This window comes from Cyprinus carpio, chromosome B22 (genome assembly GCF_018340385.1).
Source record: "Cyprinus carpio isolate SPL01 chromosome B22, ASM1834038v1, whole genome shotgun sequence".
NCBI classification, from domain to species: domain Eukaryota; kingdom Metazoa; phylum Chordata; class Actinopteri; order Cypriniformes; family Cyprinidae; genus Cyprinus; species Cyprinus carpio.
Window position 1 is genome coordinate 19,634,804 of NC_056618.1, and position 24,860 is coordinate 19,659,663.

Sequence of the window (24,860 nt, forward strand, 5' to 3'; positions counted from 1 at the left end):
TACTTCAGGGCCAAAGTAAAATTGTAATTGAGCGCTTGAGCCCATTATCTCTGTACTTTATTCCAAAGAAGCAGTTAACACACACACCACTGTAAGTACTACTGAAATGTAGTGGTACGATTAAAAAAACAAAACTAATTTCTATTGCAATCTTTCTAAAATACATAAAGGAAGATTTAAAGACTTGTCATGCGTGGTAAAAATTACATTGGGTGAATATCATATGAAATATCCAGGTCACACTGAAAAAAAAAAATCATATGAAATTTAAAAAAAAAAAAAAAAAAAAAAAATCTCTGCCAAATATGGGGCAAGAAAAATTGATTTTTTTTTCCTTCATTGTTATTTTTTCTTGTTTTAAGCAATAACTCACTCAATTATGGTATATTTTTTCAGAAAACATGACTTAGTATTATAAGTCATTTTGCATCTCAATTAAATCCTAATTTATAGGGCTGGGCAAAAAATATAGATATCTCGATTTTAATCGATTCTCATTTTTACGGAACAATATCAATTCTTAAATCCCAAGAATTGATTATTCTAGCCTGTTTTCCGTTAATGAACGGAACAATGAAGGGCACCTCTCATCCAATAAATTGCAATAAGCATTGTGCTTTGGTACTTTTAATATTAAACAATTGTGCTTTGGTACTTTTAATATTAAACAGTCTCAGATTTCAAATTCTGTCCATTGTATTGCAGTATTCAAACAATAAATGACATTTTGGCGCTGTTTAATGTGGAGTGACATCGCTGTAGCGCTTCAGTTCAACAGACGCAGCAATTCCTTTGTCAGTAGTCTCCTCTGTGTCTCTCCATATCGTATGCTGCGTATGCTCTTCTGTATCATTTGAGTTCAACAGACGCAGCAATTTCTTTCAAATCAAAGCTAATACACGTAGAAACAGCACATCCTTGTGGTGCATATTACACAGAAGAGCATACACCGCATATGGTGATATGAAGAGACACAGAGGAGACTGCTGACAAAGGAATTGTTGTATAAAGTCCTTATTTTTTGTTTTCTTCACTTACAAAAAGTGTGTCCCCTCGCTTCATATAACCCAGATTGCACGTCTGATGGCAGATGGAGTATTCTGACGACGACTTTCATACCTTTATGGACCTTGACACTATTTTTATATTTTTCTTTCATATTTTAACCTTCAATATTATAGTAATGTAGTACCAACTGAATCTCATGTATTTATTACAGCATTTTTTTGGCATGTACTTTATATAATATGTATCCAAAATAATCTATTGAATCAAATCGGTAATCGAATAGAATCGCAACCTTGTGAATGAGAATAGAATCGAATCATGAAATTTGTGTCAAAACCCAGCCCTAGTAATTTAAGAACGTTTAGATGTTTGTCCAGGAAAACAAGACAAAAATGATATTTTTGCAGTGTATATTTCAACCTAAAATTAAAGGAAAAAAATCTATATTTTAGTCCTAAAAAAAAAAACAAAATATGATTAATTCCTTATGTAAATATAATTTTCTATTTTCCTTTTAATTTTAAAGTTAAAACAACCTGGACCTGTTTCGCATTGAAGTTATATTTAGATACAGCTCCTTACAATCACAAAAATCTTAATAACAATAAATAAAATAACTATAAAACTATTTGGCATACAAATGAACTAAATCTATAGCAACACAACATTACCTTAAAATTGTACATTGTTACTTTTTAATACACTTTTACTGTACTTATTAAAATGTCAGCATTCTGAAAACAAGTGTTGACTGGGAAGACTTGAAATTGTTGCATATTTTAGTTTCTTTTGTGCTCATGTCAGTGTAAGACAAATTTAAATTAAGTCAGTTTATGTTAGTTTAGTAATCCGGACATGAACAAATAGCGAGGAAGGAGGTATGCTGGTGCCGTCCTTAGACAGGAGATGAATGTGACGATATCCTACAAGGAAGAACAAAACATGCTTGGTATTAACAGGAAGTTAAATTTTTGATGCATTTGGTGGAACGGAGACGTACCTGGCTGAATACAGGTGAAAGGGAGAGTGAACTGTCCCACAAAGTCATTCTTTGATGTTTTATCATAGTCCTCCACGACAAACCGTACCAGCGCTAATTCAGGGACGTGAATTGTGAACTGAAGTGTATCATACCATACTGGGTTAAAACCTGCAGAGACAAATGGGTAGCCAACAAAATTTCAAGCTTTTATCAACAAATTAAAATAGTGCAACTTTAAGGCAGTATTTCTAAATTATTGTACAAATATAATTTATTACCTCATTAATTGAAATATTTGTACTTTTAAAAATGAATTAGTCACAGGACTAAGTCAACTGCTTAAACTGCTCAAACTGCTTAAAATTGTGAAAAACGTACAATATATAAATAATCTACATTCACTGTGAACATTAGTGCATGTCCAAAACCAATCGTTCGAAAACAAGACTTGTTTCAAGTTTTAGTCTTTCAAACGCAACTAGATCTCTGATTTAACTGCGTCTAGGCTTTCTTAGTCTAGACACTACTCCGTCCTATACGTTTTAACTGACCGTTGTTGTCAATGTATCTGGTTTCCTGCTTGGCCTGGTCCAGTGGTACGCCGTGAATTTCCACCCGAACAAGGGGATCAATGATTGAGCCCTCCTTGATGTTTACCTTGGGAAGCTGTTGGCCGCTGATAACCTGAAAAGATCACACAGTATATGCATGTTTAGCATATACATGTTATAAAGCCAGGACATACACAGAAATTCAGGTTTGTACCTGAATAGACAGGCTAAGCGGCTTGTAACCGCCATTTTGAGGGTTTTCTGGGTCAAACCTCTCATCAATGTTGCGCATGAATGCTGGTTTCAGTACGTAGCCACAGTGTCCATTCTGACAGAATAAGCCATCGTTCAAATCCATTTCAACACCTGCGGTCTGAAAGTTCAGAGCAACTGGGAAGGTAAGGTAAGGTAAGGGAAGGGAAGGGAAGAGAATGCTACACTTAGCAATGAAAAAATATTTACCACCATTTGTATTTAGTAGTAAGAGATCATACCTAAAACAATGTCTATTGGAACATTTCCTATTTTCATGGATAAATAATGGTAATTTAGGCTGTTACACTAGTTATATCTTAGCTAGTTAACTAGCAATGATCGTCAACTTTGAATAGTCTTGGCTGGTTTAAGGGGGTCATGAACTAAGAAATAAAAATTCCCTTGATCTTTTGACATGTAAGAGGTCATTGTGCTATAAAAACACCCTCTAAGTTTCAGCACTCAAAACTTTCTTGTTAGTCTAAAAACAGCTTATAATGAAGCCAGTCTGCCTAAACGACAGGTTGTGGAATGTGACACTTTTTGTTGTAATAGTGTTGCTAAACACTGCCTCCTCACCCCACACATAACTGCCTGTTTAGCCCCGCCCAACGATTTGCGTGTTAAGTAAATAACGAGAGACAAGTGCAGGTCTATGCAAATGTTGCCGAATTGGGCTACTTTAACACTGTTGCTGTGGGTTGTTGCGACCCCAATAACGTGATATTTAGCCCCTGCAATGCAAATTTTACCAGGGGAACCTTGCCAAAAAACGTGTTTTTTAAGCCCAGGGACGTGGCGACTGGACCAAATTTTTAGTGGCTAGTTTTGAGTGGCAATTGGGCAGGTTTTGTTGTAAAAACCTGGCAACCCTGGTCTATGCAGAAAACGGTAAAGATGGCGCTGAAGACAACAAGACACTGTGCAGTGCCAAGTTGTGGAAAACATTGTGTTTGTTGCATTGCTTTACTTCTGATTCCAATGTTAGGAAAGATTGGATAAACTTTATTTTTAATGAAGTTCTGGACCACGTCATTAAGAACTTGGTCCTTTGTTTAATTAGTTTTACTGCAGATTTTTTTTACAAACAAGGCACAATGCGACACAGGATTTTCAGAAAGATTGAAAATAAAAAACAATGCTGTGCTGAATATATTGGCTCCGACAGTAATGTCGCACCACACAAGTGTGGGAACCTGTTTCATTACGTGATCACTATTTCTTTGTCTTGTATTAACCTAAATTACTGCAGTGTTCATCTGTGAAGGATGTAGGCTGTCAAACATACACAAGTGTTAGCCAATCATAGCAGTGGGCGTTTACTTCAGAGTCTACAATCTACTGTAAGATTTAGAGAACCTCAGACACTTCTGAGATGGACAGTACACACATAGTGAGATCAGGTAAAATTCTAGATTTCTGACTAACTGCTTGACTTTAGTAACGCAGGAAAACTTCATCCACCATTGGATACCTCCGTTGGGACAATTTGTGGACCTAACACCACCACGCCTATTCAAACGGAGCATACAGATGAGAGGGGTCAAAACAGGACAGAAAATAGCCTATTACTTTATTACTATTAGTTATTATGTTACCTCAGGGAACAGCAAGATGGTTTAGCTGGTCTCCCAGCCTGGGGTGCGTTTTCCAAACAACCACGTAACTCGCTGATTAACCACCATAGTACGATGCATTGTTGTGGAAATGAACTAGCTAGTCATGACTGTTTCTTGAACATGGTTCGAATCTCCGTCGTTTGAACCACATTAGTTCAACAACATAGGGCCATTGTTAATGACATCATACACATGTGGTAGAGGAATACAGTAACTTATGCTATTTAACCGATTAGACATCTCTAAGATGCTGCTGTATTAAACATGGCCCCAGATGACTAATTTTATATTTTTGCTCTGTCATTTTGCTTTATTTGATGTTTGAATCATCCCGGGTTCCCTCTTACGTCATACTCCGGGTTTCAAAAATGATGCTTATTGAGGACGCATTAAAATACATAGATTAAAATGCATTTAGAATGGAAGATATAGATTGTACTGCATGATAGCTTGTTTATTGTGCCCAAGAGCTTATTTATTTAAGCCCATATGTCTTACTAACAAGAAAATATGCTTCTAACCACAGGTCGAGAGCTGTAGTTCCAACTACATAAGTCTGTGATGCTGTTTGCCAATGTCTGTTGAACTATGGTTTCGGGAAACACCGAATCGTTTAACCATGTTGGTAAAAATGGAACTTGCAACCATGGTTGGCTAACAATGCTTTTGGAAAGTGCATCCCTGGTCGGGTTGGTAGTGTTCAGCTGATTTAGCCAGTTAGCTGGTCTCCTTGTATGGCCAGCTGATAAGTGCCTAAAATTTCTCTAAAACCAACAAACCAAATTAGCCTAACCAGCTTGATGGTTACCTAAAACAAGCACATCACTTAAAGCTAGGCTGGTTAAAGCACTTTTTTAATATGCTAGCCAGACTAATTTCTAGTTGACCCAAGAACTAGCTTTTAATCACAACTATCTTATAGATAGTTATGCAATGTTAATCAACAGAATATTTAAAAATTCCATGAAAGACTCATTAATCTTAGCTAAGCTAGGAATCATTCTAAGCAAGAAACCCCCGAATAATGGAATATTTACATTTCAACCATTATTTTAAATCTGGTACACTCACCAATTTGGCACCCTGCATTCCACATGTCCTGTGGGTTGAAGTTGGATGAGTCAGTTCTCAAACCACTGGGGTAAACCCTGCTCAGTTGACGAGCATTGTGGAGAACAAACTCTGCTCCTTTAGCACAGAAACATACACAGTAAGACAATACAATTCTCTAAAAAAATAATTTATGAACTGTTATGAGCAGTCAGACTCATGTTTCCTTTACCTGCCTCCCTTATGTGTTTCCGGGCCTTAGACTCCGTGAAGGAGGAGATCTCGTAAAACTTGGAGTGAATTTGTGAATGTTTAAAGCTGCTAAAGTGGACACTCTTGCAGTAAACCACACAGTCCGACAGCTCTTTAGAGAGACTCTGCTTGGATTTCTAGATGGTACAAAAACAGTCTTTAACAGGTTAGAAAAACATTTTGATATCCACCTCATTTTCATTTTCACCTCCTTCCTAAGGTGGTTGCTAGGGGTTGTTGGCACTTGTCAAGCTGGTCAGGTCTTTGAGGCAAACTGGCCAACCAGCTAACCCAGCTACCTCCAGCTTAAGCTATTCAAGATCTGAGAACCACTTTTTTAGCTGAGTTGTTAAGGAGCAAGGGCTGATTTTACCAGGATTTTAACTAGCTTAGCAGCATCAAAAACTTAAAGAAATGGCTGTGACATTTGAGAAGGGTGCTAGCTAGATTGTATGATGTGGTTTTACTGATAGCATTCAGTTCTGTGACCTAAACCATTGAACCCAGGACTACCTTAAACAATGTCATGACAGACGACCCTTTGGATAATGAGGCCAGGTATCCACCTGGCTTCATCTTACACTACCATCTGTTGGGTTCATTCATGCCAACCCACTGTGCCGACTTAACATGATATTCCGCTTGCTTAGAGTGGTGTAGCCTAGATCTGGGCTGGCAAACCAAAGCCAGCAAGGGTTAATCCTTCAACATTGTAACATTGACCAAGAGAGGGACTATCCCTGTAATAATAGTCCTGTACGTCACTTAGTATAAACTATTAAAATAACTACTTAGCCTAGTAATTGGCCTAAACCAGTTATCCAGCAAGAGAGCAATGATTGTGTGCAAATTAAAAGCTACAAATTTCCAACTTTTTTTCCAGTTGATGAGTCAACAAGATGACTGTATTTTGGATTGGAGAAACCAAGAGAGGTGATCCCTGACTGCAGCTAACCAGAGTTCAGAGAATCAAGTGTCACACAGTAACAACAGTGCCAGCAAATGCACATGGTCACCTATCAGATAGCAGAAGACCACAGAAGATATGCAGTTTCTGTCTTAACTATCTACGACTTTCCTGCTTATTCTTTTATCTTCCCAAGATTGCCCTAGTGTCACCCCATCCAACTTGCATTAGTGCTTTATGCAATCTAGTATCTACCCGCTTTCAGGGCCACTGAGCATCTCTTGTCTCTCAGAATATTTTGCTATCTTCAACATGAGACAAGCCGGTCTACATTATTTAAACTGCCTACAGTCTAGATTTTTCTCACTTGAAGTTGCCACAAAGTAACCCTCCTGATTAGAAGTGGAAGTTTCCAAGGATGATCAAACTGAAGTGTTCAACATGCAACATAATTGTATTTGAATCTTGCGGTTAAAGTCGTGGCAGACTGTAACTCTTACTCGAGGATGCAGCACTGTAGAGCTCTGATGAAGACCTAATAAGACTCTCAGTGAGACAAGACCGCCATTCAATATTTTACAATATGTTGGCTCATGAAGTAGCCAAAGAAATTGTATCCTAGATATGCCCCATTATCTTTAACATTATTTTGTTGTTAACTATTAATTAGCTACCACTTTTACCAAGAGTGATTTAGAGTGTACTAGTTACAGGAACAGTCCCCCTCGAGTAACCTCTGGGTATTGGTCTTGTTGAAGGGTACAACTGTGGTAGTTTTTAAATCTACCTTTGCTGGGGTTCAGACACTTTTCTGACATGGCTACACCACTGCATGGTTTAAGTGCAAGGTTGTGGAATTCATCTTTATATTTGATGCATTACTCCTGCCTTGATTAGAAAATCTACACCAACATCTCTCCTGAAATGTATCACTGTACCTTGACTCTATGCCGTATGCTGTCATTGCGATGATGGTCATCATTAAATTCAGCAGTCTCCTCTTCGTCGCTCACTTCTCCCATCAAAGAGTCATCCACCACCCCATTCATGCTATCCTCTAATCCACCTATCTTCTTTCCTTTCAACAGAATCTTTCCTTTCAGATCCTACACACACACACAAATATGGAGAAGATACAATTTCATCAGGAAGCATGTAGTGTTGTCAAAAGTACCCTACCGCATACTATTCGGTACAAAAATTTTAAAAACATCCATTTCCCCCTAACATCTAAGTGCTGTTGAGCAGATTCTTAAACACAGCTGATTGGCTATTGTGTTTAGGCGCTCAACAGATATGACTGTGATTGGCTATAATGATCATCACTTCAACTCTTACACCTTGTCCTAACTATATGCAACATGACGCTGTGAAAGGTGATAAAAGGTATCTTTTCCATGTTAATCAGAATTTTTGCCCTTACTAGCCGTGACGGTGACATGCGAAATTTCTATTTTAGAAATGGTTTCTGTCTCTGCCTGGAACAACAACCTACTAACTATATGACTATTTAATCTCAAATACTGATTATGTGCTTTATTCAAAGTTAAATGTGAGTTTTAATGTCATATTGCATGGCATTTACAGCCGTACTGAAAACAACAACAGATTTACCTCAGATCTTGAAAATAAATACAGTAAAAGCAAAGATCTATGTTAAAACTGTAAACTCACTGCAAACCAACTACTTGTATTCCATAACAAAGATGGTATCAGTCACTCATTATGTACATTTTATGATGTTAAAATGGTTTAATATTTATGAATTGGATTATTAACTTATCCATTTCTTTGTGAGTGCAGTGTGCTTCCAGAGAGAGCCCGACCACACTCACATCTGATTGGCTGTGATATTTGATTGATTCTGTCACATCACGTTGCATCACGTGGACACCTAAATCGCTTGTCACTAGGGATATGCCGGTATCAAATTTTCCTGTTGCGATTAATTGATAATGTTTTGTCACGGTATACGGTATTATCACGGTATTGAAATTAAGTTTCAAAAAAGTGGTCATAATACAGTATAACAGGTTAAATAACTTTTTTCTTATAACAAAAAAATAACTGAACATTTAAATACAATAAAGCAATACAAAAAATATATTTAAAGTTAAAAGTTTTACACATTAAAGTGCAAAAGAACTTTAAAGACCAATAGGTATCACTTTACAATAAGACCTCATTAGTTAACCTTTGTTAATGCATTAACATTCACAAAGACCAAGAGCTACATTTGCTACAGAAGTTACTAATCTTTGTTAAAAAATACAAGTCTTAGTTCATGTTAGCTCATTAAATAACACAGTTGCAACTTTCGATTTTAACAACGCGTTATTAAATATTGGAATACCTAAGATTAATGAATGTTCAGAAGAATTTTTCATTGGCAGTTTGTTAACTAATGAAGCCCTAATGTAAAGTGTTAATGAATAATAAAGAATCAAAACACTTTCAAACAATATCTAGGGCATGTTGTAGTCCAGATTAAAATGAAAAAAATTTATGAAAATATATAAATATTATTTTATATTATTTAAATGTATAGAAAGTAGCAGCTGCTTTTATTTATGGGGTTTCCAGGGTAAGGGCTGCATTTTCTGCAGTTTAGCGCCATCTGCTGTCAGAGAGTGAATGTGCTTTCATTCAGCGCGTCTCTCACGTGTCCCCCCATGTGCTTTTCATGCGTGCTTGTTTACATCAGAGCTCACACGAGTCTTTAAAACAGCATACAGCGGTGTTGTGCATTTTGACCAGTTGATGGGAAAAGTATTTTTAAAATGCATTTCAAATTCTGAATAATTTGTAATATATAATTATTCTCGGTATTTAGAAGTGCCCACGATAACAATACCGTGCATATCCATCACCGCGATATATCGCATTACCGAATACCGGCACAAGTCTACTTGTCACTGAAATCTTGTCACGTCGCGTGTAGTTATGACACGGTGTTACACAGAACCACACGGGGAAGCGTTTGAATGTCGCGTCTATCAGCAGATCCGTCACCCTAATATATCTTTACATTCTGTAGATGGATCCGCTGATAGATGCGATTTTCAAATGCTCCCTTTTGCTTCTGTGTGAGTGTCCGGTAAAGAGCATGAAGCGATGATCATTGTAGCCAGTCACAGTCATATCTGTTGAGCGCATGAACACATTGACAGTTCAGTGCTGTTTAAGGATCTGCTCGACAGTGCTGATATTTTAGCAGGAAATGGACGTTTTTAAAATTTCAGTACTGAATGGTATTGCGGTAGGTACTTTTGACAACACTACAAGCATCAGAAATCTCATACAGTAAAAGACTTTATCAGTGGACACATGGACACACAAATAAGGTGTGCCTTTAATAGTGGTTGGTCAAATAGGAATGCAATAAATTTGCACCTAAACCAGTAGGATTTCTTTAGTCAGTTAGGTTCACTGGGAAGACCATAGTGTTCAGTTAAGTTTTGCTAGCGGCTAACAGCTATAATGGTCTTGTCAGTAATATAGCACGTCTGCTAAGACCCTGCTGAAATGATGATGGTGGTGTGCAGGCCTCTTAACTAGCAAGAATTCACTGGTAAGCAAGTTCTACCAGAAACACCTTGCCTAAGCTAGGCTTGACAAAAAAGGTAATGTATGCTAGTCTGACCTGGTCTTTCTTAGCAGGGTCGTTTGCTTTAATAATTCAGTGTGGCTATGTCGCATGAACAAAGATCATATGGCTGCCGCCCCAGGTGAATGGCCGGAGAAAGTGAATGTATCCTGGAGAGGTCACCACACTCTGAACTCTGATACAAACGTCTGCTCGTGGGTGGAAACTTAGATCTTTGACTCTTCAAGATGAATGACCAGTGTTAGACTTTTACTGCTCATTAAGCAGCAATTAAGTGGACTTGTTAAGTGGAAGTACTTGTTTAAGTGACTGCATGCATCCGTGCTCTCCGGCTCACCTCAGGAGATGGGAGACCGATGGGAAACTTTCCATGTAATGGGGTTTTCAGCAGCTTGTCTCCCAGGATCTGGGTGAGGTGTTGGGCCATGACTTTCTGCTGCTCTACACTGCAGTGGTTCTCAATGGACAGGATGACAGGGTACTGCGATGCCTGTGGAGGGGAAAGTGTGTGTGCATGTGTGTGTATAAGTGATGGAGTGAAATGGAACACTCAACACAGAACTGCGGCTAACACAATGACAAGCAGGGGTCGACTGCCCTAGATCACATTACACACAAACAGAAGGGCATGGTGCCCTGGCTCAAAGTGAACCTGGCCCCGGTCTGTCACACACACTAAAATGCAAGCTAGTAAAGTACTCTAACCCAGTTTAGAAGGCTCAAAGATGAAGAACGAACCAAGAGGGTTATATAAAGTATTAAGAATTATGGACATGTATGGGTATATGGTATTTCTATCAGATATCACCCCCTTACAAAAAAAGTACTGTGGCACCATGGTATAGTAATAGAATCAGATGACAATACCATGGTATTCTGAAATATACCAAGCATGTACCATGGTATTTATGCAATGCTTTCAAAAATATATTAAAAGTCCAAAAACTAAAAAAGAAAATTCCAAGTATCACTGTTGTTGTTGTTTTTTTGTTGTTGTTGTTTTTTTACATTTACCACTTTACTATGATTTTTTGTTTGCCATGTTAATACCTTGGTATTCTTTGATGTACCTATGGTATTTTCATCTGTTGCTATCACCATATCATGGTACAGTATTGTTTAAAAGAAAGGTATCATGGTAATAACATGTTACAAAATGGTACCATGCCAAAAAAATATGTTGAACACTATCATAATGCTAATACCATGGCATTCCTTGACTTACCATAGTATTTGAATATGGTAATGAATCATTACAATAACTAGTACTGTAGTATTACCATCTGATAACACCACTGTGCCATGGCACAACCACAGAACATTTTTGTTATGAATGTGCAGTTGTAAAAGTGTGAATGAAAACAAAACCATAGTTTGAGACATACTTTAAATGCATAGTTGCCCAGCACAGTGACAACATCCTTGAAGAAGATCTTGGAGGTGAACGTGTGTCCATGGTAGACAATTGGTTCTTCATTTGGTCCATCCCAGCAGTCCACTTCTACACATCGACAGCCACGTTTCAGTGCTCTAAAACACACACATACAAGTACATATTTATGAATATAAAGAAGAATTTAAGTTTAAAGAATTAAAGGCAATGCCTACGTAAAATTAAGTTTTTGAAAACATGTGTACCGTATATAGCCTTCCACACTGCTGTGTCCTCTAATTTGGTCTTCCAAAAGGTATGTGTTATGAGAAGACGATATGAAGTAATGACAAAGAGGCTGAGTCATGTCCTGGTAGAGTTCCACCATAGTAGGGTTGAAGATAGAGCCTTCTGGTGAGGTCAGGTACATCAGAAAACCATCAAACGTCATCACTTGTAGCATTCTTGCTATAGGAATATAGGGTAAACAAATGAATGCATTTAAAGGTAGGCCAAAATGTCAAGAACACAAAATGGAGCATAAGTTTGAAAGTTAAAAACTTGTTTGGGACAAGAACCAAAACCACCAAGGATGATCTAAACAGATCAATGGCAAGTAGAAAGTAAAATACAAATAACCTAAGCTTTAAAGAAACTTAAGTAAGTACAACTCTGTTAGTTACCTGTGTCTGAAGGTTCATAGCGTTCAATGAGTTTTAGTGCATACTGTTGAACTCCGTCCTCGCGTAGCTGCTCCTCCCGTAAGAAATCTTTCAGATCTTGGAGTGTTAACTTCTGCCCGTCGCCTGAATATTCCTGAAACACTCGCAGGACATCCTCACGCTGAGTCAACATCTTATAGAACAGCACAAACTCATCATCTTCAAGAGTTCCCGATTGAGACTTGTCTGCCGTCTGCAGAACAATAGAAGTTCCAAAATGTAAAAATACAAACAACTACCTGGTAATGGATCACCAAATAACGACCTAAGTGTCTAGTGTCAAAACTGTCATTGAACTGAAGCTACATCAAGTGGTACAGCAATAGAAAAACTGTAGATTGGCCAGAAATATGCAATTACCGTAAAGAGACGAAGAGCGTGATGCTCGTTCATGTCCACATTCATCATCTTCAACAGATCTTGGACCTCCTTAAAGTTCATCTGTCCATCTCTGTTTTTGTCTGCCTTTTTAAACCAATCACAGATCCATCTGGAAACAGCATTTAAGGGAAACTAAAGTGCTTGGTATGATGTGCCAAAGCAGAGTTCCTGTAAACTGATGTTAGGGTTATGTTTAAGAGCTGGAAGCACTTCATTCAGCGCTGCACAGGACTCGCTCGGGAAGAATGTCTCTAAAGAAGTGTGTTTTGTGTCTTTGTTCAGCTTCATAAAGAACCCAACGTTATGTAAACAGTGAATGCAGTTTGTTTTTCCGGAGCAGCAATGCAGTTTAAAGTGGATGTTTTTTTTTTTAAGTTTTATAAACAAGGCCCAGTTCGACGCTGGATTAGCACATGGTTTGATACTGAAAGAAGGAGCGGTCCCAGCTATAAAAGATCCCGGCATGATTCAGAACCGCAGACGGTAAGTGAAACTGCATCAAATCTCTGTGTGTTGTTGGCAGTCGGTGCTCAAGTGGTTGTCAATCTTTAGCTCCGCTCACGGCACGCCTCCAGGAGCTCAGCTTTTTCCGGAGAGAATTGTAAAGCTGTATCTTTCTTTTATAAATATGATAAAAGGATTTTTTAGAGATATGAAGGATGCAGTACTACTCTATAGGTACTCAAGATTAACATGAGATTGGGTGAAACTGTGTGTTATGTCCCCTTTAAGGGCTCAAACTAAGGGCTTGGACTTCAATCAAAGCATAGATAGTGATAGGGTTAAAACTTTGAGGAGCAGCAATGTTGTCCCAGGAACATATCCAACTTGCATAAATCATGTTGCACAACATGGAGTGAAAGCAGGTAAACGGATCAGATGTGCTGCAATCCCAGTGTATTTAAGTGTCCTTTAATGCCTTTTAGCCTGCCTGAAACCATGTGTGTGTAAGATGGACAGAGAGTGGAATGATAGACAGGCAGATAAAGAGTGACAGTAAAGGATACTGGTCTAGTTTCTCTCTCTGCCCCATGTTCTCCAGGTTATCAATGAGTTTGCGTATCCCTTTAATCCATGATTGCGCTTCCCCTGCTGATTCGGCCACTAGGTCTAAGTTGCCTCGTCGACCACGGAACACAAGAGTGAAGCAACGGTCAGGTGGGAACTCGTCAGCAATGCTGAGCAGAACCTCAGATTGGTGCCCTTCCCGCACAGCTTCCACATCACCCACCGAAACTATAGACACATATAGCAAAACAGTTACCTAACCATCCCCATAACCCCAAAACAAGGGGTTCTCAACTGAAGCCCTCAAGGTCCACGTTCCTGCAGAGTTTAGCTGTTTGATTAGGGTTGGAGCAAAACTCTGCAGGAAAGTGGACCTTGAGGGCAATAGTTGAGAACCCCTGTCCTAAGAGTTGGAGACAAGACCAGACCAATATTTGGCCTATCAAGACCCAGACCCATACAAATGCAACATTTATGTGGTTTCAAGAGATCTGAACAGCAAAATAAAAGAAGATTATGACTCAAATTTTGACCCTCACCCAAACTCTACATCCAGTCTAGAGCTAGGGTGTCCAATCCTGCTTCTGGTGGGCCAATGTTCTGCAGAGTCCAACCATAATTAAACATACCTAAAATTGCTAATCAAGGTCTTTGCAATTAATCCAAACATCCAGGCAGGTGTGTTGGAGCAAATTAGAGCTAAACTCTGGATGATGCCGGCCCCCCAGGAACAGAACCTGGTCTAGAGCAGGGTTGGGCATCTTTATTTCTGGAGAGCCATTCCTGGAGAGTTTAACTCCAACCCTAAACAAACACACCTGAAAAAGCTAAGCAATGCCTTCAAAATTACTACAAAACTACAGGCAAGTGTGTTTGATAAGGGTTGAACCTAAACTCTGCAGGACCTCAGAGTTCTCAAAGACCGAAGTTGTCCAGCCCTGATCTAGAGGTTTTGAAAATACTTTATATGAAGATGGCTGCTATATGTATGCCTAGTGTAATGGTGCAGTTGTTCTAGGCCTGTTATAGGTTCAATCACAGGAAGAGTTGATCCATGGACTATCACTAATGTGATCTTAAGTATGATACTTAAACTCAGGTTTCTCTTATAACAGCTAGTTAGAGGAGTCTTGCTCCTGGAGGGCCACCTTCCAGCAGAGTTTTGCTCCAGCCCCAATTAAACACACCTGACCCAGCCAGCGAAGGTCTTCAGGATCACTACAAAATTTAGGAGGGTGTGTTGCAATTCTCCTCTCAAAGCCCTCCAGGAGAACAACTGGACACCCCTGGCATATGGGATTGTTCTTGTAAAACAGCATGTTGCTTTGGATAAATGACAGATTGTGGATCTTGTCAGCGCTACTTACAGGTGGAGTGTGTATTTCCTGCTTTCTTGCTCTTGTACCAGATAGTCATGCAGTCTTCTTGTAGACGGAAATAACGCTGCTTTTTCCATGTGCGAGACTTGATTTTTCTCATCACTGTGCCAACAAACATAGACTTTAGGTCGTCATCAGCCTGGATACCTGAGGAGCAAGACAGTACAGGAGACGAAGAGGGCGAGGAGGGGTCAGACAACAGGTAATGCACCTGACCCAGATTCCTAGCACATCATTGTAAACACAAAAAGCTAGAAACACCCCCTGCCTCTCATGACCAGATAATGAATGCTCCTTTTGAATAGATATGAGGTTTTGGCATACATTTTATGAATCCTTGTAAGCTTGTGTTGCTAGCACTCTAACACTACCAGATGAGGTAATAGAATTATTATTTAGATATGATTTAATATTTAGCATTTTAAATGCAAAATTATATATAATTTAGCCCTTTTATCAAGCTTTACCAATAAGAACCTCCCAACAGTTCTAACAATGAATGGTTTTACGATGTTTGTGGAGACATTTTAAGGCAACATCTACCAGAACTAATGGAATAACCTTCGTATCACCTTAAGTGTTTATATCGACAGTCTACATTGGTCTATCTAAGCCAACTGCTTGCAGTGTTGCTGCATGTACTGTACAACATTGAGTCAGTTACTACGGAACAAATAAATACACTGAAAACATTTTTTCCCCATAGTTTAAACTTACGTAGGCTCCTTTCAGTAGAAGCCATTTGTCGTTCTGTCATTTTTTAGGTGTCTCCTGTTTTAGAATAAAGAGAGAGAAGAAATTAATGAGTCACACTGAATGAAGTGGAGTAAAGATTATTAAAAGACATCATACATTTCACAGCAAATGGTTATAGATTTATACAATAACATTTACGTTCAATGTGAAAGCATCTCACACTTGCCTTCAAATACTGCACAGCCATGCAAAATCATACAAAAAAAATCACACATTATGAACTGAATTTATATGCGTATACTAAGATAAAACTAGGAAAGCTCATCTAAAAACAAAACAAAATGACCTCAAGCTAGCCATGTGAGCAGAGATGTGTTGTAATACTCAGATAAGTTGCCATGAAGATTCAGGTTTCACACAGGTCAGTTGCCTTAAACATGGCGGACAAAATGTCCAACACAGCTTACGAGTTATTAACAAAAACATGCTGAACTCAAGTGTATGTCCCAGATTCTTTCAATTAACTAATGACTAAACTCCTGTAACACTGATATAACATATGAATAAGCTACATCAAGTTATAAATGACAACAACAACAGTCAACAATAGCCGTATGCTCACTATATTATATTATAAAGTTATTAAAGATTAGAACTGCAAAATAATTTGTTACTTTTAAATGTATTTTATGTTTCCATTTAAATATTTTCTATTAAAAATACAAATAATATAAATAACTACACTATAAAAGTTAAATGAATATGTATAAGTATTAAAAATAACAATTTAACTATAAGTAGAAAGACAAAACAAGCACCAGTTACGAACAGGTATCCTATATCTGTAGATCTACTTTCACAACCAGGAATTTAAGTACAACAATATTCACTATCTTAGGGTTAAATGAGGTCTTACCCTCTGTGGGCTCATAGCTGGATCTGTATTTGAGCTTTGAAGAGGAGCATAACTCAGGAGAAGCCGGTGTAATGTGGCCCCCGCTGCAACAGAGCCGGACTGACTGTCCACATCACGCCACAGCTGATCATACCACAACACACCTCCCTCTGACGCACAACCACAGACCCACAGATCCACAACAAAACATGCGACTCGATGCCAACAAGGGCCCCTTGTCCTCAAAATACACTTTCTGACTCCTCTCTGTCTTTGGGAGTAAAAACCTTCCCTCAAGCTGCTTTGTCTTGTGTCTCTCTGTCCACTGTAAACAAAACGAGGGTATGTCAGTTTTGAGGTGGAAACACAATCCGGCACATTGCGTAATTGGAGTGTTGCATTCCTGCGGTGTGACAACTAAAGCCTTAATCATGACCAAATAAACGTGCAAATGTGAAATGTAACCCTTTTCTAAATAATCCTGACCCTGATAGCACACGTACATCACAGAGACATCTATTTGACGTTTGCATTTACATCTGCAATACATCATCAAAAAGACGTTTATTAGATGTCTTTAAGATGTTTATGATTTAGAATGTATGTAAAACTGACATCTTGCAGACTTCTGTCAGATGTTTGTACACAGCAGATGCTTTCCAGATCAAGTGATCTTTAACAGACATCTTGCAGACATATGTGTGCTATCTGGGGAATGAATTCACAGAAGTACCATTCCTAGTTACTGACTGGCTGCAATTATTGAAGCTATTTGCATATTACATTATGCCAAACAGAGCGTTTTTGCATTTTTTTGAAGTCGCCTCCTTGATAGCACACATACATCATGGAGACGTCTATTTGACATCTGCATTTACATCTGCAAGACGTACCCAGAAAGCACACGTACGTCTGCAAGAGGTCTGTTAAAGATCGTTTCATCTGGGGAGCATCTGCTCTGTACAAACATCTGATAGAATTCTTTAAGATGTCCGTTTTAAACACATTTTTAATCAAACATTTTAAAGACATCTTTTAAATGTCTATTTGACATCTGACAGAAAACGTTATACAGGCGTATTGCAGCATAAATAATTACCTGATCAAGTTAAAAGTAAATACTTCTAAGTATGAGGAGTTCTGGGTGGATATGGACCCAAATCGAAACAGAGACGATGCTAGGCTCTTGTTATATGGCTAATAAGGCATTATAAATTGTTTTAGCATGTTGCTATTTGGTTGCTAAGTGGTCCTGGTTGGATGCTAGTATGTTGCTTACTGGCCCAAGTGCTACAAGGTAAGTACTTGCCCGCTCAAGATAAGAGTATGAGCAACAGAAATAGTGTGCTAGCATTAGCTAACACCACCAAAAATGTATTCAAACGAATAATAGGCCACGTCAGTTAACACTATTAGCATATTACATTGTACACTTAAGGTCTTTGCACAATGAGTACGAAATTTTTGATTGAAATTTTCGCACGTTAAAAAATAAATACCTCACATTGTCAATCGCATTTACAAACTGCCTCCAAAATTTTCGTCCATCATAAAAATTTGGCTAGGGTTTATTTTCTGAAATGTTTGCTTTCATAGCCAGCATTTTGAAAGTTGTTTTGACAATTTAGAGCCACTGAGACATTCTGTGCGTGACAAATTTTGACGGGTACAAAAAACGCATACGAAAATTTTGGACTCCGTGTGCAAGGACCTTTACAGTATAAACAGCACTCCCTCTAAAAATGATTAAGGGGCATAACTTCACTACATACATATGATCAAAGCAAATAAATGTTCATAAATTATTAAAACATCTTCATGGCATCTTGACAGCCATATATCGGACACAGCCACCCGCTTCCAGTCTGCCTCTGAAACACGCCTCAGGGAGTTTAATGCATGTTTGTTGACCACAACTCAAGAGTCTATTGTCTTCGCTTGGCCTCTCTCACTGGGGCCATTTAGTGGAGACCCCAGATGATCGGATCAGGTTACTTAGGCAAGCATTCAAAATTTAGCAACTGCGTTCGGGTAGAAGCAGAGAATAAGAGCATGTAAACCTTTTTGGGTGAATTTTGAACATCTTCGAAAAATCAACCCGTCTGAAGCACATTTGCGTCTATCAAGGGGTCTTGTCGGTCAATTTCTGTTGTACCTGGCTTCATCTCCCATTCATCTCTGTCCCTTCCTCGTGTTTCTGTTCATGAATAAAACACAGCCGAGCTCGATGTCTGAGCTCAGTTTACACACACAGCGCTGGCGTCTTTAAAAGGGGGTCCCTGCCTACCCGCTATATCATCGAGCCAGCACCTGGATCGCTTCCAGACTCCTATACGCACACACGCGGACGAACACTTTCCATTGCAGACATGGCCTCAATGAAACTCTCACCTTGTCTTTAACGATGTATCAGATCGTTCATTACACAATAGTGATTACTTAGCAACTAAACTCAGCTGACCATTCGGTTGATATGATGCTTGTAATTGGAACTAGAACAACTATACTGGATCTCAGACTAGATTTCACCATTTAAGGAAAATGAGACATAATCAAGTTGTAGATATGGATAAAATTGAACAGCTAACAGTACTTTTATTATACAAAAAATTATAAACGTACTGTTAGCCACTGATTCACCACTGGTTTCACTGCATTAAAAATAAATGATTGCCGATGTGAAAACATGGCCATTATATTATTTTATTATTTCTACTGTTCCAGAGCTGGTTTTTGTAGTACTACTAAGGGTCAGCAGGTGGCAGCCAATGAAATTTGAAGCATCAAGATGTAATGGTTACACTTTACTGCATGCAGTTTGTTTATGAAAAACGGAAGAAACAATGTTTTAAAACTCTAAACTTCAGTATGCTTCATTGTTTTCCCATTATGTTTAATTCAGCAACTGCCATATAGCGGTTTCAGAAATAAAATTTCATATTATATAGATAAATATATTAATACTATTTTATACAAAATAATTATTTAATAAAATTGCATACTAAATGTTAAGGTCCGTTCACACCAAGCATGATAACTATAAAGATAATGATATAGTTCTAAAAATAATTCTCAATATTAAAGAATAGGAAAATCCACACCACAGCTATATATATATATATATATATATATATAGTTCTAAAAATAATTCTTAATAATAATACTGTTATTATTACCATACAGTAATTATTATTATATTGCTATTAATATATTGAACAAACTATATGTCTATCTTTTCACATCCTCAGTTTCATTCACATCATTTCATAAAGTCTATTCTGAATAAGGTCTTTAATTGTAATTTAAAGTTAGCCTAGAAATATTTTTTAGAAATATCCTAATTCCTCCTTAAGATCAGAAAGGCGCAGCAGACAGCAATTTCACTTGATATCTCCAATGGCATGACACTGTTTATTAAACAGCATTCAAAATTACACATTTTTGTGATGAAAAATACAGACAAACAGTCTTTCAATTCCTCTCGATTCCGTCAAAAGGCCGTAGAGGAAAAAGAAAAAAAACACTAATAATGGATGAGACTGACTCTTCCTCAGTCCAGCAGAGTCCAAAGTCAATTCTGATTATCTCGAAACAAACCGTGAATGCTGAGCACCATTTCTGAGCTTCTTGGCAAAAAAATATTAAGTGCCCTTGTATGTGAAACAGTCTGATGTGTTGCTGGCTGTCCCGGAGGGTTTGGGATGAGTCAGAGTGTTACTGAGGAGGTAAGGGGATGCCCCGGGGGTCCGTGACCTGCCCTTCCTGTAGGTTTTTGACGAGCTGAGCGAGCCAGCGTTTGGTGGTGGAGTCGTCCTTTAGCACTTGGGCAAACGTGGTGTCCTTCAGCTGGTCAGGCAGGCACTGACGCAGAGCTTCTCTCGCCCTGAGAGACACAAAATATGATTTATATGATTTCTGATCTTCAGCAACACAAACAGGATTCTCATCTTTGTCAAACTGCAACATTTGTGCACCTCCTACAGGCCAACAATGAGCAAGGAACTCCAAGACCAGGGAGAATATTGGTGAAAAAAAAAAAAAAACATACCTGGAGTTGTCAGAAAGTCGTAAATAACAGCGCACGACATGCTTCAGCAGGCGAGCCGAGGGCTCCTTTGACAACTGAAGAACCATCTTCCCCTGCAAGACAGAAAGCACAAAAAAAGAAATCAAAACAAATAATGTGTGTGTGCAGGTAAATCAGTTAAACCAATAAATGCAGCTACAAATAATTTTATAGATTAAAAAAATATTGTTTTATTAATATTTGTATGATTAAATGCAATCAACAAATGCAAAAATGTTATACCATATTTTCATTACTTCAATTATTTTAAAAGTTTTAATTTGTTTTGTTCTCTAAAATGACACATTGAGTCATTACATATGAATATTACCATTACTACATTTTCCCTTCATTTTTGTAATATTTCAATTTAAAACTAAAACTGTTTGATTATATGTTCAAATTATTTCCATCAAATGTATTCATTTTCATAAAAAAAAAAATGCAGTTACTAATTTAGACTGTATTTGTATTTAATATATTTATAATATATTATTTGTATTATTATTATTATTGTTTAATTATTAAGTTACTAATAGATATATAATTTAAATTATTTAATAATGTATTCATTTAAAAAATGAAGTTACAATTTATATTGCATTCTTAACATTTATTTATAATAATATATTTTTGTATTAATTAACATTATTGTTAGTTTTATTTTATATCTATCTCTATATATATATATATATATATATATATATATATATATACACACACACACACACACATTTTTATTTTATTTATCAAAGTATATTCATTTTTTATTAAAGTTAAATATAATATATATTATATATAAATATACAAAAATTTAAATATAGAATTAAACATGTTTACTTGTCTACCAACACTCAGTCTATCAGTAACAAATGTCAATTAAGCATAATAAGAATGATGAATAAGATGAATATTAACGAATCACCAGTATCATTGCAACATGTGAAAAGCGTTCGTAGGTCTGGCAGATATACGCTAGACCCGTGTCATCCAGGAGGATCTTCTGCAGTATAAATGTGGCCACCTGAAAGACAAACACACATCCATCCTTCTAAATGTCCAATAACACTCAGAGTTATAAATAGTAGATGTTATTTGGTGATTTTTGCAAGCGAACCGTTTTGGAGAGCTCGCTGCCGGACTCCATGATGCGCAGACAGAGAGGAATGATTTCTGTGGTCAACAGGAAGTTGATCACCTCCTGCTCATCTGTTTTCACTAGTGCGCCTATCAGACAAATACATTATATACACACTGAAACACTGTTTGATATTTTTTCTGTATTAGCCGCTTCTCTTACCGATAACGCCCAGACTTGTGAGCCGCAGGTATTCAAAGGGTCGAGTTTTACTGACCGTGTGCAGGAAGGGATACAGAAACAGAGGGATGTGAGCCGCCAGGAAAGCAGAGCTGAGGATGAGAGACAAAAAAGGGGAAACCAGTCAGGGCGGCACAGGATTAATAACAGTGTGTCATTTCCTGTGTGTACAGGAAGTGGGTTACCGTGTCTCTACGTGGGAGGCCACACACTGCAGCAGCGCTAAAGCGTTACACACTCGATTAGACTGATGTGCTGTCAGTGTAGGGGGGTTTATGGATGGGTAGATGTTCACAATCTCCTGTAAAAAGAAAAAATTCAACATTAAGAACACCTTTTTATACATATAAAAAATCTAGGATTTGAAAGTTTTATTGTTATTATTATTTATTGTATGTATTTATTGTATTTTTTCCCATTACACTTTTTCTAATATTTGAGTTAATGTGAATGACAATTTTGAACTAATTCTTTTACTGTAATTCATTTTCATCCCATAAAAAAAGGTTTGACCATTTATAAATTCAAAACTCTGTTAAAACAATAAAAACAGTTTCAAAACTTTATTTGTATAATTAATTGCTAAATTTTATATTGTATTTTCATTACTTACGAATATACTTTAAAAAATGTTAAAAAATAATGATAATATACATACTAAAAATTGCCACATATGATGTATTATAATAACAATCATATTTACACATTATTCTCAGTCTTTCTAAATTTTAAAATAATATGTCTATAAAATTTAGTCAAAACAGCATTCATTTCCAAAAAAATATATATTTTTTTTTATCCAATTTATAAGCTGAAACAAATCAGTTAAATCAATAAAAAGGCAGATACAAATATATATATAATATTTGTAATTTTCTATCATTGAGTGGAAATTGTTATACTTTGTTTTTATTAATTGTTAATTCATTAGTTTTGATCATTTTGTTTTATTATTATTATTTTTCTGCCAAATGTCATTCATTTTCATTCCAAAATATTTGGCTGAATTTATGAACTGAAAAAAATCCATAAAATCAATAAAAATGCAGTAAAAATCACTTTCCCCTCATTTTGTAAAAATACACTATTAAAATGTTATGCCAAAAATCATTAGTATATTAAGTAAAGATCATGTTCCATGAAGATATTTTGTAAATTCCTACCATAAATATATCAACACTTAATTTTTGATTAGTAATATGCATTGCTAAGAACTTCATTTGGTCAACTTTAAAGGCGATTTTCTCAAATTTTTTTTTTTTTTTTGCACCCTCAGTTTATTTATTTTGATTTAGTTGTGTTTTTGCCAAATATTATTCTATCCTAACAAACCATACATCAACTGAAAGCTTATTTATCAGCTTTCAGATGATGCATACATCTCAGATTCAAAAAACCGCCCCTAATGACTGGTTTTGTGGTCCAGGCTCACATATATAGATCTAAATTAATTCCAAAAATCCTTATTTCCCTATAAAATATATAAATATACACACATAACATTGCTTCCTAATCAGGTCTCAGTTTATTGTGTGTTAAAGTGAGCCTGAAGTGAGCAGGCACCTGCAGGAGAGCCGCTATCGTTCCGCAGGAGTGCCAGAGCATTGGGGCCAGATCGGTCACAGACTCCCTCTTCTTGCTGAGCTCCAGCAGGGCGTTCTCTCGCGTTTCGGGGCTGGAGAGCTCGTTGATCCATTGATAGATCTTCTCGCGGTCCACCTGCGTCAGACCCGCCGTGGTTACAGTCTGCAGGACAGAGTTTACAGAGAAAACTCATCAATCGATGTATATTACGACTCAGATTTACTAATTAAAATGTATGTGTTTTGTGCATTCTCTTTAGTTGCACCTTAACTGAAACACTTATTTCATATAGTTTTGTCATCCTTTATAATTCCAATAAATCATTCTTTAAATGTTTAGGTTTATTTGTGCACTTTCTTATAATAGAAAAAAAAAAATCTATAAACTACAGCAATTAATCTTTATTGACAAATTATTATTACTTTTTATTAACACTGAATTATACAACTTTTCCCACAAGACACCGCGACAAAATCAGACTACTCATATTCTGTAGAATTAGTTTCTTTAGTATAGTTAATTAGTATACAATTATTAATCACACATTCATAACTAATAACAACGCATGTTTACAAACAGTAACGTAACACGTGAAAAACTCAGTAGACCCGTCATTTCAAAAATAAGATACTCCAATAAACATACAAACTCACACTAGTACGCAAGATACATAATCATATCCTAATACAAAGCAGCGTATAAGGTTTAATATATCACCATAGTAACTAACTCACCTCATTCATATTCATATTTCATAGTAACTGAAATAGTAACATAGTAATGGTATAAGTTATATTTGTTCCATTCTACCCTGTCATTCTCGAGAGGAGTAAACAAAGTAAGAACTTCACTGTACTCTAGTACAGATGACAATAAAGTTATCTTGAATCTTGACTGCATTAGCTTTAGCCGTTAGCTCTACGAGGCCCCTGCATAAACAAGCGTAAAGCGCCCAAAACCCCGCAGAAACTCACCGTTCCTGTAGCCAGCATCCTCCCTATCACTTTATTGTGATCTCCAGAGTAAAAGTGAGCTGTAATTGTTAAAACACAGAGAAATAAATCGGTTTACATGAGCAAACAAGCTAAGAGAAAACAACCGCCTTCCACTGCTGCTTCTTCTTCTACGGTTCTTTTTCCGGTAGGCTTTTCTTCTTCGGCGTAAGTTTATGGCGGGTAATAACGGATCTAGCGTTCATTGCTGCCCCC

General features: G+C 37.1%; 3 protein-coding genes across 6 annotated transcripts in view; all 3 read right to left on the reverse strand.

The window, feature by feature from the left end:
• The window catches only part of LOC109082837 (glutamic acid-rich protein-like), an 848,403-nt gene that overhangs the window by 236,156 nt on the left and 587,387 nt on the right, over positions 1 to 24,860 (reverse strand). The gene's annotated exons all lie outside the window — the stretch shown is intronic.
• On the reverse strand, positions 1,527 to 16,816 carry plcd4a (phospholipase C, delta 4a). The gene is made up of 16 exons (XM_042748579.1): positions 16,706 to 16,816; positions 15,811 to 15,864; positions 15,082 to 15,240; positions 13,714 to 13,942; positions 12,686 to 12,815; positions 12,287 to 12,518; positions 11,870 to 12,071; positions 11,617 to 11,761; positions 10,569 to 10,721; positions 7,563 to 7,730; positions 5,698 to 5,854; positions 5,487 to 5,603; positions 2,756 to 2,931; positions 2,542 to 2,674; positions 2,009 to 2,158; positions 1,527 to 1,931 (listed from the first exon to the last, which is right to left on the reverse strand). The coding sequence occupies exons 2-16, from the start codon at positions 15,848 to 15,850 to the stop codon at positions 1,840 to 1,842; spliced, it is 2,283 nt and encodes a 760-aa protein (XP_042604513.1). The 5' UTR covers positions 15,851 to 15,864; positions 16,706 to 16,816; the 3' UTR covers positions 1,527 to 1,839.
• LOC109046559 (CCR4-NOT transcription complex subunit 9) lies at positions 20,063 to 24,800 on the reverse strand. Its single transcript, XM_042748608.1, has 8 exons — positions 24,627 to 24,800; positions 23,632 to 23,814; positions 22,254 to 22,369; positions 22,051 to 22,160; positions 21,868 to 21,977; positions 21,676 to 21,774; positions 20,733 to 20,824; positions 20,063 to 20,567 (listed from the first exon to the last, which is right to left on the reverse strand). The coding sequence occupies exons 1-8, from the start codon at positions 24,642 to 24,644 to the stop codon at positions 20,399 to 20,401; spliced, it is 897 nt and encodes a 298-aa protein (XP_042604542.1). The 5' UTR covers positions 24,645 to 24,800; the 3' UTR covers positions 20,063 to 20,398.